Below are 13816 nucleotides of genomic sequence, written 5' to 3'. Positions count from 1 at the left end.
AAGCTCTACCTCGCAAACCTCTCCTAGAACATGTCCGAGGTGGTATTTTCAAAACCACTCAGAGTTGGCCTAACTCTTCTTTCACTCAAGTCAAAATTCCCACTGACTCTCATGGGAGCAGAGCAAGGCCAACGATGAACCCGCATTGTCTGCGGTAGGTCCAATGTCTTGGGGCTATCTGTTACACCAGCCTAAATCCAGAGACGTTCCTCGGTCTTCAGCTGCTCAGTTATGCATTACAATCTGGCCATCAGCGTGCAATAACGGGAGGGTGGCTTTAAACATATGGTTTAGCTGCTTTGCCTTTTTCCTTTGGCCCGAAGGTTAAACTAAATGTTTTGTTATTAGTCACCTTGAAGTCATCTTGAAGGTTCATGTGCCTCAACTATGGTTGTAGTCAGGAAACTAGCTCAGCCTCTTCAACACAACTACTCCTAGGGGTGAGATTCTGTGCTACGCCTCTTAATGGTGCAAAGCAGCACTCACTGCCCAGGTGGACAGGAAACTAAGGTGGCTTCCTCCCAGTCCTCTGCCATCCCATGGCCCCCACTGTAACCTGGACACACCTGCAGGCCTGTCTAAGTTACAGCACCCTATCCTTGCTGCCTATAGCTGTCCCCAAACATGCCCTTGTTACACATGCCCCTCAAGGCTTGCCAGGGGGCCTCAGAGAGCAGTCTGTGGCAGTCTTCCTCAGATCCTGTGACAAGGGAATCCTTTTACATCCCCTTTATGCTGCTTCAGCTCTTTTACCCACCATACAGGGAGCAGAACTGGGGTGAGGATATCACTATATGCATCCAATGTCTAGCCTCGCTTTACCAAGAGAAACAAGGGTTTATATTTGTTGGCCCTGAAGTGTCAATATTATTAATCATATTTGCAATTCTATAGTGCTTTCCATTCATGAGTTAGGTCAGTAATAGACCAATTTTAATAATGGGGAAATTGAGGCAAAGAGGGATGAAGGATCATACCTCAAAAATCACACCGGAAGTCTCTGTCAGCCAGGAATAGAACCCAAGTCTCCTGATCCCAGCCCTGTGCTTTAACCTGAAGATTATCCTTCAGCCCCTAGTTCTACTGTTCCCTAAGACAGCCACAACAGTGTGAGCAGGAATCTCTTCTGTGAGCACTAATCCAACTGTCAGCCTTCCTCACTCTTCAGGGTGAGAGATGCAGGAAGAACCCAGGTGGCACTGGCAGTTAGAAAAGTAAAGTAATCTGTTGACTTGGAAACCAAGCACATTTGATCCAGTATCACTGAGAAAAACAAGGAGCTCCACAAACTGAGTTTTCTGACTGCTGTCAGACTGATCTCACACCCTCATAGGCTGGGAAAGAGCTTTACTTCTTTGCACCATTCTCTGAAGTGGGCTCAGAGGATTCCATGGGTTTACAACCTTAGCTGCAGCTTTCCTTGTTTTGGGGGACTTAAGTTAGATCCTTAAGGTTGAATTTTGCCACACTCAGTAACATAGGTGAATGGGAGTTGCACCCCTGGATCGGAGCTCCATGGTTAATATAGTGAAGCTTGGAGGGTTTGGGGTGGGGAGGGAGGAGTGCAAGGAATTTCAGGAGGCAAGGGGAGTTGGGCAATTATTCAGCTGTTCTTTGGCCAAACAACCCCCAGGAAAGGAAAAGCTGAGAGGGTCTGACACCCAAGGGGCTAGAAAAACTCTGAATACTTAAACGTCCCATTTAGCGAGGTGAAACAGTGCTGTTTTGTGTCAGGTAGATGACCCAGCACATCACAGTAACAAACAGATGAGGAAAAGCGGTGCTTTCCGATCCCTAAGGAAGTAGAGAGAGACCATGAGAATGTACATCCTAGAATTTAGCAGCCACAGCCACCTGTAATGTATCCTCTTTACGCCTAGTGCAGAAGAGAGGGCAATGTGTGGATGCTGCCATCTTTACAGTTTTCACTGAGATCTCTCTCAAAAGGCGAGTTATTTTTGAGAGGGTGAAATGAACTTGGTCCTCAATTTTGTACATTAGCATTTTGTGCTTCCCTCATGTGAACATGCCCTATTTTTCCTAAGTAGAACTCCATCAGCAAGGAGGGTAGCACTAGGTCTGATTTCAGCCCTAACAGAAAACACCCATTGGGAGTTTAGCCTGCTTTAGACCTGGAGGATTAGACCTTTTGATTGTGAGGGAAGCAAAACTCCACTGATTTCTTGCCACACATAAATCCATCCATTCTATGGGAAAATCATAATTCTCCCTAAATTACATCTTCCTCAACAGACTCAAGGGTGCTTCCTATTAGCAAGGGGAGCTATTTACATTCAGTTATTTAGGTCATTTAAAAAACAAAACACCCGTCATTTGCAACCCCCACAGTATTTCTCCTGAAACCTTTCCCAGAGCCATAAACCTCAATATGTAACCCACCCTAAAGGGTGTGTGTGTGTGTGTGTGTGTGTGTGTGTGTGTGTGTGTGTGTGTGTGTGTGTGTGTGTGTGTGTGTGTGTGTGTGTGTGTGTGTGTGTGTGTGTGTGTGTGTGTGTGTGTGTGTGTAACAAATTTTCTCTCTTCCAAATCCAGGCAGACTGAGAAAGTCCAAAAGGATAGGAAAACCAAAATAAAACCCTACTTTCAAACAAACAAACACAAAATAAAACCCACCACCAACACAAAAAACCCTCAGACTCTTAATAATTTTCCATGAAGAAGTTTTTTAAACCATGGAAAATGAAGGTTGACAGGCTGCAGACGGACATATCAAAACAACATCGCACAGTGCTGCTTGGTAGCTGTGCAGAAATTAAGAGAATTGGTCACCAAGTAAATCAAACAATTTAAGATATGCAAGAAATTGTATGTGAACACAGACACACACCCAGTCTGTATATATAGAATCTCACTCTCCTGTTCACATAAACCAGAATGTGTAGAGGCAATAGAGTTTCATTAAAAAAAACAAAACAAAATACCAACTTGACTAGATCCTGAAATACCTCTTCCACAACTTCACTGAAATATACTTGGGGAACTGTGGTCCTTCTACAGGCAAAAGTTTTAGTCAAAAATAAAATGTTTGTGTTAAATAAGTTTTACCCTTTGGGGGGGGGCTATCAAGAAAGGTGCTTGCTTAGTCTATTATTATTATTATTATGTTATATTATTAGCAAGTTCTTCAAAATTCTTAATTAAAAAAGTAATTTGAATGCAGCTATAAATCCTGAACCCTTCCCTCCCCTAAATAATCAGTGCATTTTCTATTTAAAGGCGATGTTACAAGGACCTGCCAAAGTTACAGTCAAATACCAAGATACACAGGCATAACAGCCACCACATATCAAGTCCCACATCACCACAGCGGAAGGCGATTCCCCCCCAACTCTCCTTTAACACCCCCTCCATCTATTTCACTGATCACCTTCGCATAAGGACTAAAATATACAATTGCACAAGAAAATGCAGGCAGCGAACAAACATTTTACTCACAGAAAACCCACCCACGCTTCTCTCTGCAACAGGAACCCCTCCACATAATCACAAGCCAAGATGCCTTTGCATTAGTTGTCTGTTCTGCAAACTCCCATCATTTTAAAAAACAAATCCACTATTTTTTTTTAATGAAAGATGGGGTGGGGGGGAGGTAAAGAAATCTATTTCTTAAATCGTCTTTATCCCCCTCCTGTCTCTTGTTGCCTGGGGAAGGGAGCATTTGAGTTGATCTTTGGGGAAGTTTTGGGCATTGGAGCTGCAGTACCCACAGAGTGCGTGCAGGGCCCTCCATTAATGCCGAGAAACAGACAGAGTGAAATAAACAAGCCCCCAAATCCCACCTGCCCGGTGAAAAACAAAACTCACCATGGAAAGGGGGACGAGGGAATCGCTGGGGAAACTGTTCTTCTCTTGCTATTTTTATTGCATTAAAAAACACAGAGATTTCCCCTAAAAGCATCCAGCAAACAACCCTCCCAAACTCCGAAAGATTTGCGGCTCCTACACGTAGGAGCTTAAGGGGGGGGGGAAAGCCCACAACCCCCCAGAACGTCTCTCTCTCTCTCTCTCCAAAGCAAACTTTTTTTAACCTCCCCACCCCACCCCCAGCTGTTTCACTCACCGGAGATCTCTGATGGAGCAGGAAGGAGAAACACAAAGATACACAAAATGAGAAGCAACAAAGAGGCTAATGTCCAGGGGCTGGGAAGTTCCAGGCCGGATCTGGAACTCAGCAAAAGGGTCTGGGGTTTTTGATTTTTGGACTTACTTTCTTTTCGTGGTGGTTGATTTTAGGGATAATTTTAGGGGCGGAGGGATTCTGCAGGACTCAGAGAAGGAGGAGGAGAAGGTAGTTGTTGCAAGAGGAAGAAAGGGACATTGGAATCAGGGCAGCCACATGGAAGAAGGTTTTTTGGATGACTGAACTCTCAAACAATTCCCTTCTTTTGCTACCAGTCCTGCGGCTCTTCTGGAGCCTCCCATTCCCCCCTCCCCCTTAGTAGGAGGAGGGAAAGGAGGAGGAGCAAGACGTCAGAGAGGGGGAAATAACTCCCCAAAGGAAGGTAACAAACAATAGTCTCCCCAAATACTAATAATGGTCATCAGATAGAGTCTCTCTGTCCCATCTCTCAGCACTTGGGGTGAATTTAAAGACTCACACGCACAAAGCAGCAGCCCTGGTGCTCTTCCCCCCCCGTCCCCAGAGCAGCGGAAGCTGGGAAAGTTGAGCTGAAAAGTTTGGCAAAAGAAGGAGGGTCCCTCCACCACCCCTTGTCTTGAGGACTTGGTATGTGGCGGTCCTTAGTGACCCCCTATTCATCATGGGGGGGGGGGGAGTTAGAGACTGGAGCTGTTGCAGCAAAGTGACTTTTTTCTTTACACACAACACTGAACCTTTAGGCAGGAAAGAAGCTCTCTCTTGGAACTTACAGCCTCGCTGATGGAAAAAGTGTGTGTGTTGCGTGAAAAACCAACCAGTGGCCCTATTTTTCTTTATTATACGCTGCTCCAGATTGCACATGTAGTGGTATTGTATCCTACACTGTATGATGGCTAGACTGAAGAGCAGTTGGGGAAAGTTTGTGTCATTACAAAACTAAGATATATCAGCTGTAAAGGATAGATGTTTAATTGTCTTCCCCTGCCCCAGCCTTTTGGATTTTGCTTACCTTTGTAAGCCCCTCTCTTGCAAACGCTTAAGCATGTGCATAACTTTACTCATGTGTATAGTCCCGTCTAAATTCACAGGACTGCTGGTGAAAAGGGCTTGTCTACACTTACTGCTGCAATCGATGCAGCGAGTGTTGAGTTAGGAAGTCTGGTGAAGACACACTAAATCGATGGGAGAGCACTCTCCCATTGATGTGTGTACTCCACCTCCGGGCTTGTCTACACTACCTACCAATGGATGGACCATGATCGATCCAGAGGGGGTCAATTTATCGGGTCTAGTATAGACCCGATAAATCGACTGCCGATTTCTCTAGTGTTGACTCTGGTACTCCACCTCAACAAGAAGCGCAAGGGAAATTGATGGGAGACACTTTCCTGTTGACACAGCACAGTGTCGCCACCGTGGTAAGGGATCTAACTATGTCGACTTCAGTTATGTTATTCATGTAACTGAAGTGGCATAAGTAAGATCGATTTACCACAGTAGTGTAGACCGTCACACACATCCTTAAGTGTTCACAAGCTTGGGCTTTAAATCTTTAAATTGTCAGCTCTTTGGAGCAGGACCCCATCTCCCCCGTGTTTGGCCAACTGATAGCACAATAGATCTCCCGCTGTCATTGAGGCCTCTGGGTGTTCTTTTCACCATGAGCCCAATCCTGCCCCCACTGACATTACAATTCCCATTGACTTAGGGCTGGTCTAAACTACCAGATCGATAAGATCAATCTAAGTTATGCAACTTCAGCTACGTGAATAATGTAGCTGAAGTCGACTTACTTAGAACTACTTACTGCGGTGGTAACACTGCACTGTGTCGATGGGAAAGCAGCTCCCGTCGATTCTCCTTGCGCGTCTCGTTGATGTAGAGTACCAGAGTCGATGCTAGACTAGACACGATAAATCGACCCCTGCTGGATCGATTGCTGCTTGTCGATCCAGTCAGTACTGTAGACATGCCCTTAGAAAGGTGCAGGATCAGCCCCCATATGCACCATAGTGAAAGAGATGTTTAACTATCAAATGATTGGTGGTACAATGTGCAATGCAGTCTACATGGCCTGATCCTAGGAGCTGAGCACCCACAAATCCCACTGATTTCAGAGAGTTGTGGGTGCTTAGCCCCTACTGGGCTCAGAGAGAGCCATCATTCATTGAGAGCAACGTGGCCAGAACAGAATGTGGGACATCGCAAGCAAGTGCTGACAAAACCTTGATACTACATCACTGCTTCATGGATTCTGCATGTGCTACAGATTTAGCAGAAAAGTCACTTTAGAGAGCTTTTAAAACATTTTAATGGGTTTATTTTTCATATCCCTCAGCCTATAAAACCAGACTCCAGTGATTATCATGACTGGACCTTGGAGAGAGAGAGAAATAACAACAAAATGAGCTACTAATAAACATGAACAGAATCTTTATGGAAAAATCCAGTAGATTTTAATATGGATGAAACTTATAGGTCTGTAGAAATTACTTTGTCTATAGAATTAAATAGAGAAGATGTCTTTTCTATAGGTGTTTTTTTAACCATGCTAATGGACCTCTAGCAGGGACATAAATCTCTATGAAACTCTCCGGGTGGTTCAAAGGTTCTAGAGGAAAATTGACATTTTCTATTAAAATCTGTAGGACTGTCCCATAAGGGAATATGTAATATAACCACAACATCATGGCCCACCCTTTTCTGCAGCTTCAAGATCTTAGTGTGACTTCTTTCCCACTATTCCATCTAGAAATTGCACTAGTAAAGAGCCAGGCCAAATGTTTGTATTAAATACACTTCTACATGTAACATTAGCACATTTACCTGCTGTCCTTCAGGGCCCTCCTGAAAATTAGATCCGGCACCCTGGCTCTGATGATGGCTCACTGTGTGATCTTGGGTAAGTCCTTCCTCTCTGTGTGCCTCAGTTTCCCCAGCTGTAAAACAAGGATACCTCTATGAGGCAGATGCCTTGTCTGTCTCACAGGGGTAATTAATGTCTATAAAGTGCTTTGAAGCATTCTGTCTGGCCAGCATTACCCAGGTAGTCGTTCCTCTAAGTGAAGGTCCCCCTTTCCACCGATGTAGCATCATTAATGAGGCTGGACAGTGAACAGAGGATTTACCCTCGGATGCCTTGAAGTATCCCAAAGGAGAGAGGGCAGGAGAAAACACGCACTAAAAGGGGAATGGGGTGAATGGGAGCAAAAGAAAGAAGAATGAGAAAGAGGAGTGGCAGGGAAAGAAATGAAACCTAGTGAAAGATTCAGGGAAAATAAGAGCAGCCCCAGCAAATCCAAGGCAAGAGACAAAAGACCGCAGACCTCTGTGCAGAGAGAACAGAACGTATGGCCTGGCCAGGGAACGAGAGGGTGGAGCAGGGGAATGCTGGTAAAGCCACCAGTTAACCAAGCCTCTTTCCCTCAGCAGCAGGGCCTAGCAAGGCTCCATTCCCAGGTTCAGTCCCTTTTCTTAGGGTCTGGGGTTACACCTCCAACCCCCCCTCTCCATTTCTTCTGAGCCTTCCTACCCCCAGCACAGGGGTGGCCAACCAGTGGCTCCGGAGCCACATGCGGCTCTTCAGAAGTTAATATGCAGCTCCTTGTATAGGCACCAACTCCGGGCTGGAGCTACAGGCACCAACTTTCCAAGGTGCCGGGGGGTGCTCAGAGTTCAACCCCTGGCTCTGCCCCTGGTTCTCCCACTCCACCCCTTCCCACCCCCTCCCCTGAGCCTGCCGTGCCCTTGCTCCTCCCACTCCCTTGAGCCTCCTGCACACCATGAAACAGCTGATCTGGAGGTGCAGGGAGGGGGAGGCATTGATCAGCAGGGCTGCCGGTGGGTGGGAGGCGCTGGGAGCGGCGGGTGGGGGAGCTGATGGGGGGCTGCTGATGTATTACTGTGGCTCTTTGGCAATGTACATTGGTAAATTCTGGCTCCTTCTCAGGCTCAGGTTGGCCACCCCTGCCCCAGCAGATCCCTCTTCAAGCAGGTGGCCAGGGATTTGGAGGAACTTGCTCCTGCAGAAGCTTTGGGATATAAATCATCAGATTTCCCCTGACACTCAACAGGCAGAAAAGCCTGATGATAGAGAGGCAGCAGACAGATCTCCCTCATCAAACGCTGTCATCACTGGAGACCAGAAGGAATCCCCATAGCCCCAGGACTGTGATCTTCTCTAGATCCACCATGGTGCATTGCTGTTGTCTAGTCTTCACCAAGATCCACCCTGGCTGACTTGGCAGAGTAAGGGGACCACAGACGTTTATCATAACTGCATGACGTTTCAGGACGAACGATGTTTATCTCTAGCCCAATATCATAAGTCACCCAGCCAAATACAATAGTCAAAAACAGCATCTGCAAGCTGAAATTAATCCTCACCCCCCAAATCCAGCAGTATATATACAGTAACTCACACATCCAGTCACCCAGTGGGAATTAAAACCATTGGAACAACTCACCTAGTGCTGTGGTAGATTCCATCACTTGAAGTCTTTAAATCAAGACTGGATGTATTTCTGAAATATATGCTGTAGCATACCCAAGACTCCTTCCAGGCTTGATATAGGGCAGTGGTTTTCAACCCGTGGTCTGCAGACACCTGGGGATCCGCAGACTATGTCTAAGGGGTCCACAAAAGGTTGTCGTTACCATAGATCAGTGGTTTTCAATCTGTGGTCCGTGGACCCTGGGGGTCCACAGACTATGTCTAAGATTTCCAAAGAGGTCTGCACTTCCATTTGAAATTTGTAGGGATCTACAAATGAAAAAAAGTTGAGAACCACTGAGATAGGGGAATGACAGGGTGAAATTCTATGGCCTGCGTTACGCAGGAAGTCAGACTAGATGATCTAATGGTGGACTTAAAAATTTCTATGAAGTCCTTCAACCACCCCACTCAGCAGAGATGCAGGAGAAGAGCCAAGCCATGCAGGGTGTCCCATAGGCCAACAGATTTGGGCTCTGTTTGACCAAATAAAAGGCTTGAGTTCCACTTTTGAATATCCCTCTGTTTTGCAACAGGGCTTGTTAGCTTGAACCCTTCTGCAGGCCAGGGCTGCATGACTATCTCAGGGGAGAGAAGAGGGGCAGTCTTATCAGGTAGGATGATCCCTCCCAAGCAACTGAGGTAAAACCAACATCTTAAACTACATCTGGAAATCATCATTCAGTGCAGAGCTCAGAGTATCTGTGCAGTGTGCTTTCTACAGGCAGCACTGTTTAACAATCAGCCAGCCACATTATGCACTAACTTAGGCATCCAAGCGGTCTTATGCAAGAGTACATGGCCTTTGCAACACATCAGACCTAAGTTATGCAAGATGGACCCCCAAATTATGAAGCAATGTGTTTCCCCCACATGCCTTCTTCACCTCACTGTCCCCACATCCAAGCCAATCAGTACACCTTCCAGGCATTATTTATATAATTTGATATTCAATTCCATTGGTATTACTTTGCTCCCAAATGTGCAGTGTGCCACTGTTTATGAACTGCAATGAATAACTGTACTGTAGAAGTTGTCGGAGGGGACACTCAAAGTTCTGATATCTGAGAAAGGGGCAATTGGAACTTTCGGTAATCATACGTGGGAAGCAGTTTAGGTTTTTGGTAATGAGAAGAGGCTTTTATATTGAGGAACGAATTCATCTCGGCTGTCCTTCCCTCTTCATCCCAGCAAACCAGCTGCTTCCGTGACTCTCTGATCCAATAGCTGCCCCTACATTCAGTCACAACAACAGTGGAAGAGAACATTTCTGCTGAGGTGATCAGCAGTTAATGTTGACATTTACATTGCCATTAGGTTTCAGAGTTAACATCACCATTAAGAGGAATCAGATTGATTCATCTGGGTGATGATTTGGGGTGGGGAGTTATGTGCTTCTTTATGATGTATAAAGTCAACCTGGAAGTTATTTTTAAAAAAATTTAATGCTAGTTTTTTATATTTAGACATACCACGCTTGTCAAATCTGGTCTGCACTGGAGGATATACTAGAGATCTTGAAGGGTGTGTATCATTGGATCTTACACGTGTATTGAATGGGCAGGTTTACTGAATCTTTAACAAAGATTTTCTTTCTCCAGAAGGTTAACTTTCATGTCTAATGAACAAAAACAAAAAACAAAAACAAAAAAAACAACCCAAAGATTTTCTTCTCAAATATGGGTCCTTATGTTCAGCTCCTAAATCCACATGTAGGCACCTAAATAAATGACCTGGTTTTTAAAAGTGCTGATCACCCAGCAGTTCCCACTGAAGTGAAATAACTTGTCTGACCATTAGTTCCTGCATAATTTAAAGCCGTTTTAAGATGCTCTAAATTAAACAGGAGCTGAACTGGCCCTTGAGTTTTAGGATTGGGGGTGGGAAGGAAGAAAGAGGAGAGAAAGGGGCCTTAGAGTTACCTTACCTTACCCAAAAATCTGGCCCAGGGTTTGTAAAGAGAGATTAGTGTTAGTACAAGGCGCCAAAAGGACAACTCTGGAGTTTTTAGTTCTCTGTTTATTCCCAGGCGGGGAAGAGTACATGTGACTGCAATGCAAGTTTTTCACATGCATTGTCCTCCTTGTATGCCTCATCCCTAAACCCAGGACAACCACCTCTAAACTGAGAGGGCATTTCAGTTTCTTTGGCCCTTCAGACCTGGGCACCTCTCCTGAGAATCCCAGAGTGCTCCCAGTCATGGTGTTTTTGTGACAGGGAGATCTACCTCCCTGGGCACTCAACTGGCACCAACTTCTTTCACACTGGCCATCAAACAGCCATTAGACAGCAATGACTTTTGTTGACCTGGACCAGATTTGAACCAGCAACAAAGCTGAAAAAGCCTCTTTAGCCCAATCCCCTAAGTCATCCAGTCCCTCAGAGGAAACTTCTTAACTTGAACTATTTATGAGGCTTGAGCCCCAGCTAGCAACATTTCATCAGCAGTATGTGCCACAGTGTCTTTGTTGTCCTAGGCTACCAGCTAGTCTGAATAAAGCCCAGCCTTTTCTGGTCTCACTGCTGCCCCAGTTAGATTAAAACCCCACCTCCTCAGAGCTGCAGAAACTCCAGCTGTTTGATATTGTGCTGAGGAAGACAAGGGAGCATAAGAGGACTCCAGATGAAAGAGAGAACTCAAAGGAAACTGGACAGTGGAGTTTTGATAAGACACTCAGTGGGTAACAGGCTCAGTTAAATTTGCTCATTCAGCCAGTGAAGAAAGCGAGTTTTCTCATACATCCTGCAAGGCTGAATTCATCCACACTGGCCATCCAATTACTGTAGAAGTAATAAACAGAACAGGGGGAGGGGGAACTCAAAATTCCAGATCCAAGCACTCGCAAAACTTTGGAGAAGTTTTCAATCTGAATTTTGTGGCTGACAACTATCTCTGCACTGAACCCATCCAAAACCAGGAATTCAAAATGCCTCTGACTTCTGTGGAAATTTGAATTCTGATTATAAACTCTGTGACTCAAGCCCATCTCAAATCAGAATTAAAATATACACCGATGGCTGTGCAATTAGAGTGTATTTCAGCCCTAACACCGATTCCTTATTCAGGCAAAACTCCTAGTAAAGTCAATGGAAAAAACCTCAGTGAGGAAGTGTTTTCAGTTCTTGATCTTAGTGAAAATGGGAGTTTGCTGGGAGGGGATTGGGCCACAGAGCCAAAAACTAGACAGAAGGGGAAAAACCCCTTTTTCAGGGGTACAAAGCTGTCAAGCTGGATTGCTGGTTATATTGGGGAAGGGAAGAACAAAGAGGCTGTGATTATTTCATCCAGAGGACAGGGCTGGGCTGAGGGGAGCAGCCTCTATTAGAAGTGGCCAGAAAGTCATCTTGACAGCAGCAGGGGAGAGAGGGAAAGGAATCACATTAAGAAGTGAAGTGATTAGAAAGCCTCTAGTTCAAAGAATTGAGACATGAGTTTTACTTTGTTTACTCTGTTGTAAAGCTGTTTGTGACTTTGATAATCCATAGGAAATGGGATCATTTCTCTCTTGGCATGTCAAATTAAACAAACAAATACAACCTTGTTTGGCTGGAGAGAAGATTAGAGAAGAAAATGTCAGAGCAGGATTCAGAAATTAAGCATCTTTTAACAATAGATTAGACAAATCAGAGAAAACAAAGAGGGAAGGGCTCAAGTCATCAAAACACAGTGCACTAAATTTCAGAGGTGATGCAAGAACTAGGCTTATCTAGTTTAGGAAATTTGCACTAGTGTAAACTAAATTGCTTTGATGTCAATTTAGTGATACCAATACGACCCCTTAATGTAGACACACTTCAAATGGTTTTAAGTCACATTTAAACTAGTTTATTTTAGGCCTGGTCAACGCTTGGAAATTAGATTGATCTATATCCATCACTTAGGGCTGTGAAAAATTGTATGCCCTGTGCGATGTAGTTAGGTCACCCTAACCCCCACTGTAGATACGGGTAGGTCAACAGAAGAATTCGTCCATCAACCTACCTACCACCTCTGAGAGACGGATTAACCACATCAACAGAAAAAACCCTTCCCTCGCTGCAGGAAGTGTCTACACTACAGCTACAGCAGCACAGCTACAGTGCCATAGCTATACCACTGTAGTGGCTGTAGTGTAGACATAACCTCTTACACTAAGGAAGCCCTTTAACCCCCTTATTAATGTGTAGAGGAGTCTAAGATGGTGAAGTTCACATACTGAGCAACCAGAAGCACTGTAACAAGGTATAAGTTATAGCAGGGTGAGAACGAAGTTCTTACACCCTCCTCCTGTTGATTGTTTTTCTTACTATACTCCTTTTTTTCTGGGCCCTCTTGTGTAGCCACAGATTTTATGCCCAACTTGCCCTGGCCTAGGCTATGCAAGTTTTGTACCAGCATAATTATCTCAGCTAGGCTGGGACTTTTTTTTACTGGTCTAGTTATACCTGTACAATTCCTAGTATGGACACAGCTCTACCAGTGTAACAGTGCCTTATGCTGCTATAGCTTTGTTCCCTTCCTGCACAGGTAGAGCTATGCTCGATAGAAAGGTGCTTGATACTATACAGCTGTATCCACCCTCAGATGGTTTTGCTTCTTTAGCTGCACACTGGTACAGCTAACGAGGTACAATTTGCGTGCATAGACAAGCAGTTGGTGGGTGTAAAGGATTGTACAAGATGCAGGGCAATAGTCAATAGGCCCCTAAGGTTGTGAATTACAGCTGTGTAGACTCACCTCTAAATTTGGTCCACTGTCTTAAAAATATTCAGGGATAGACTATACTATAACTTCATGGAAGAATATCAAAAACGTTCATGAATGGTTAGAACGATGACTTTTTTATGCCTCTGATAGAAAGGTGGAGCATTTGGGATTTTTCCTGTACCCATAATGAATGAATGTGCCAAATATAAAAAGCTTCTACCTCAGTGAGAAAGTGAAAATAAGTGTCTCCTAAAGGCTCCCCGTTACAAATGCCTGTATTCAACTATAATTCATAATTATTACTAATTAATCTAAGCGAAAATGCCCTAAACTAATTGTCCAGGCTGAGCAAAATACAAAAATTGTAAAAAACAGCATAAATAGTGAGACCACATTTTAAAACACATGATTTTTTTTAATAATTAATCATATTTAAATGGACTGCCCCCAAATGGCTCCTGGGATCTAAATCCACCCAAGCTTAAGGGAAGCTTAGATCCAGGACTGATTTTACCAT

General features: G+C 44.5%; 1 protein-coding gene across 8 annotated transcripts in view; it reads right to left on the bottom strand.

Annotated features, from left to right (window-relative positions):
* The window catches only part of BOC (BOC cell adhesion associated, oncogene regulated), an 82413-nt gene extending 77842 nt beyond the window's left edge, over nucleotides 1-4571 (bottom strand). For 2 of the 8 annotated variants that reach the window (XM_043511932.1, XM_043511938.1), the window contains exon 1: nucleotides 4082-4571. Coding sequence is in view for 4 of the 8 variants with exons in the window: in XM_038412869.1 (XP_038268797.1) it covers nucleotides 3826-3828 (3 nt within the window). In the remaining 4 variants the exon portion in view is untranslated. Of the gene's footprint in view, nucleotides 1-3825; nucleotides 4024-4081 lie in introns of those variants that run through there. The other 6 variants (XM_043511910.1, XM_043511914.1, XM_043511946.1 and 3 more) reach the window with 5 other exon arrangements.
* Between the last annotated feature and the right edge of the window lie 9245 nt (nucleotides 4572-13816).

The sequence above is a fragment of the Dermochelys coriacea genome, chromosome 1 (assembly GCF_009764565.3).
Source record: "Dermochelys coriacea isolate rDerCor1 chromosome 1, rDerCor1.pri.v4, whole genome shotgun sequence".
Taxonomy (NCBI): Eukaryota; Metazoa; Chordata; order Testudines; family Dermochelyidae; genus Dermochelys; species Dermochelys coriacea.
The sequence above is the reverse complement of the archived record's forward strand: the minus strand, read 5'-3'. Positions and strand labels throughout refer to the sequence as shown.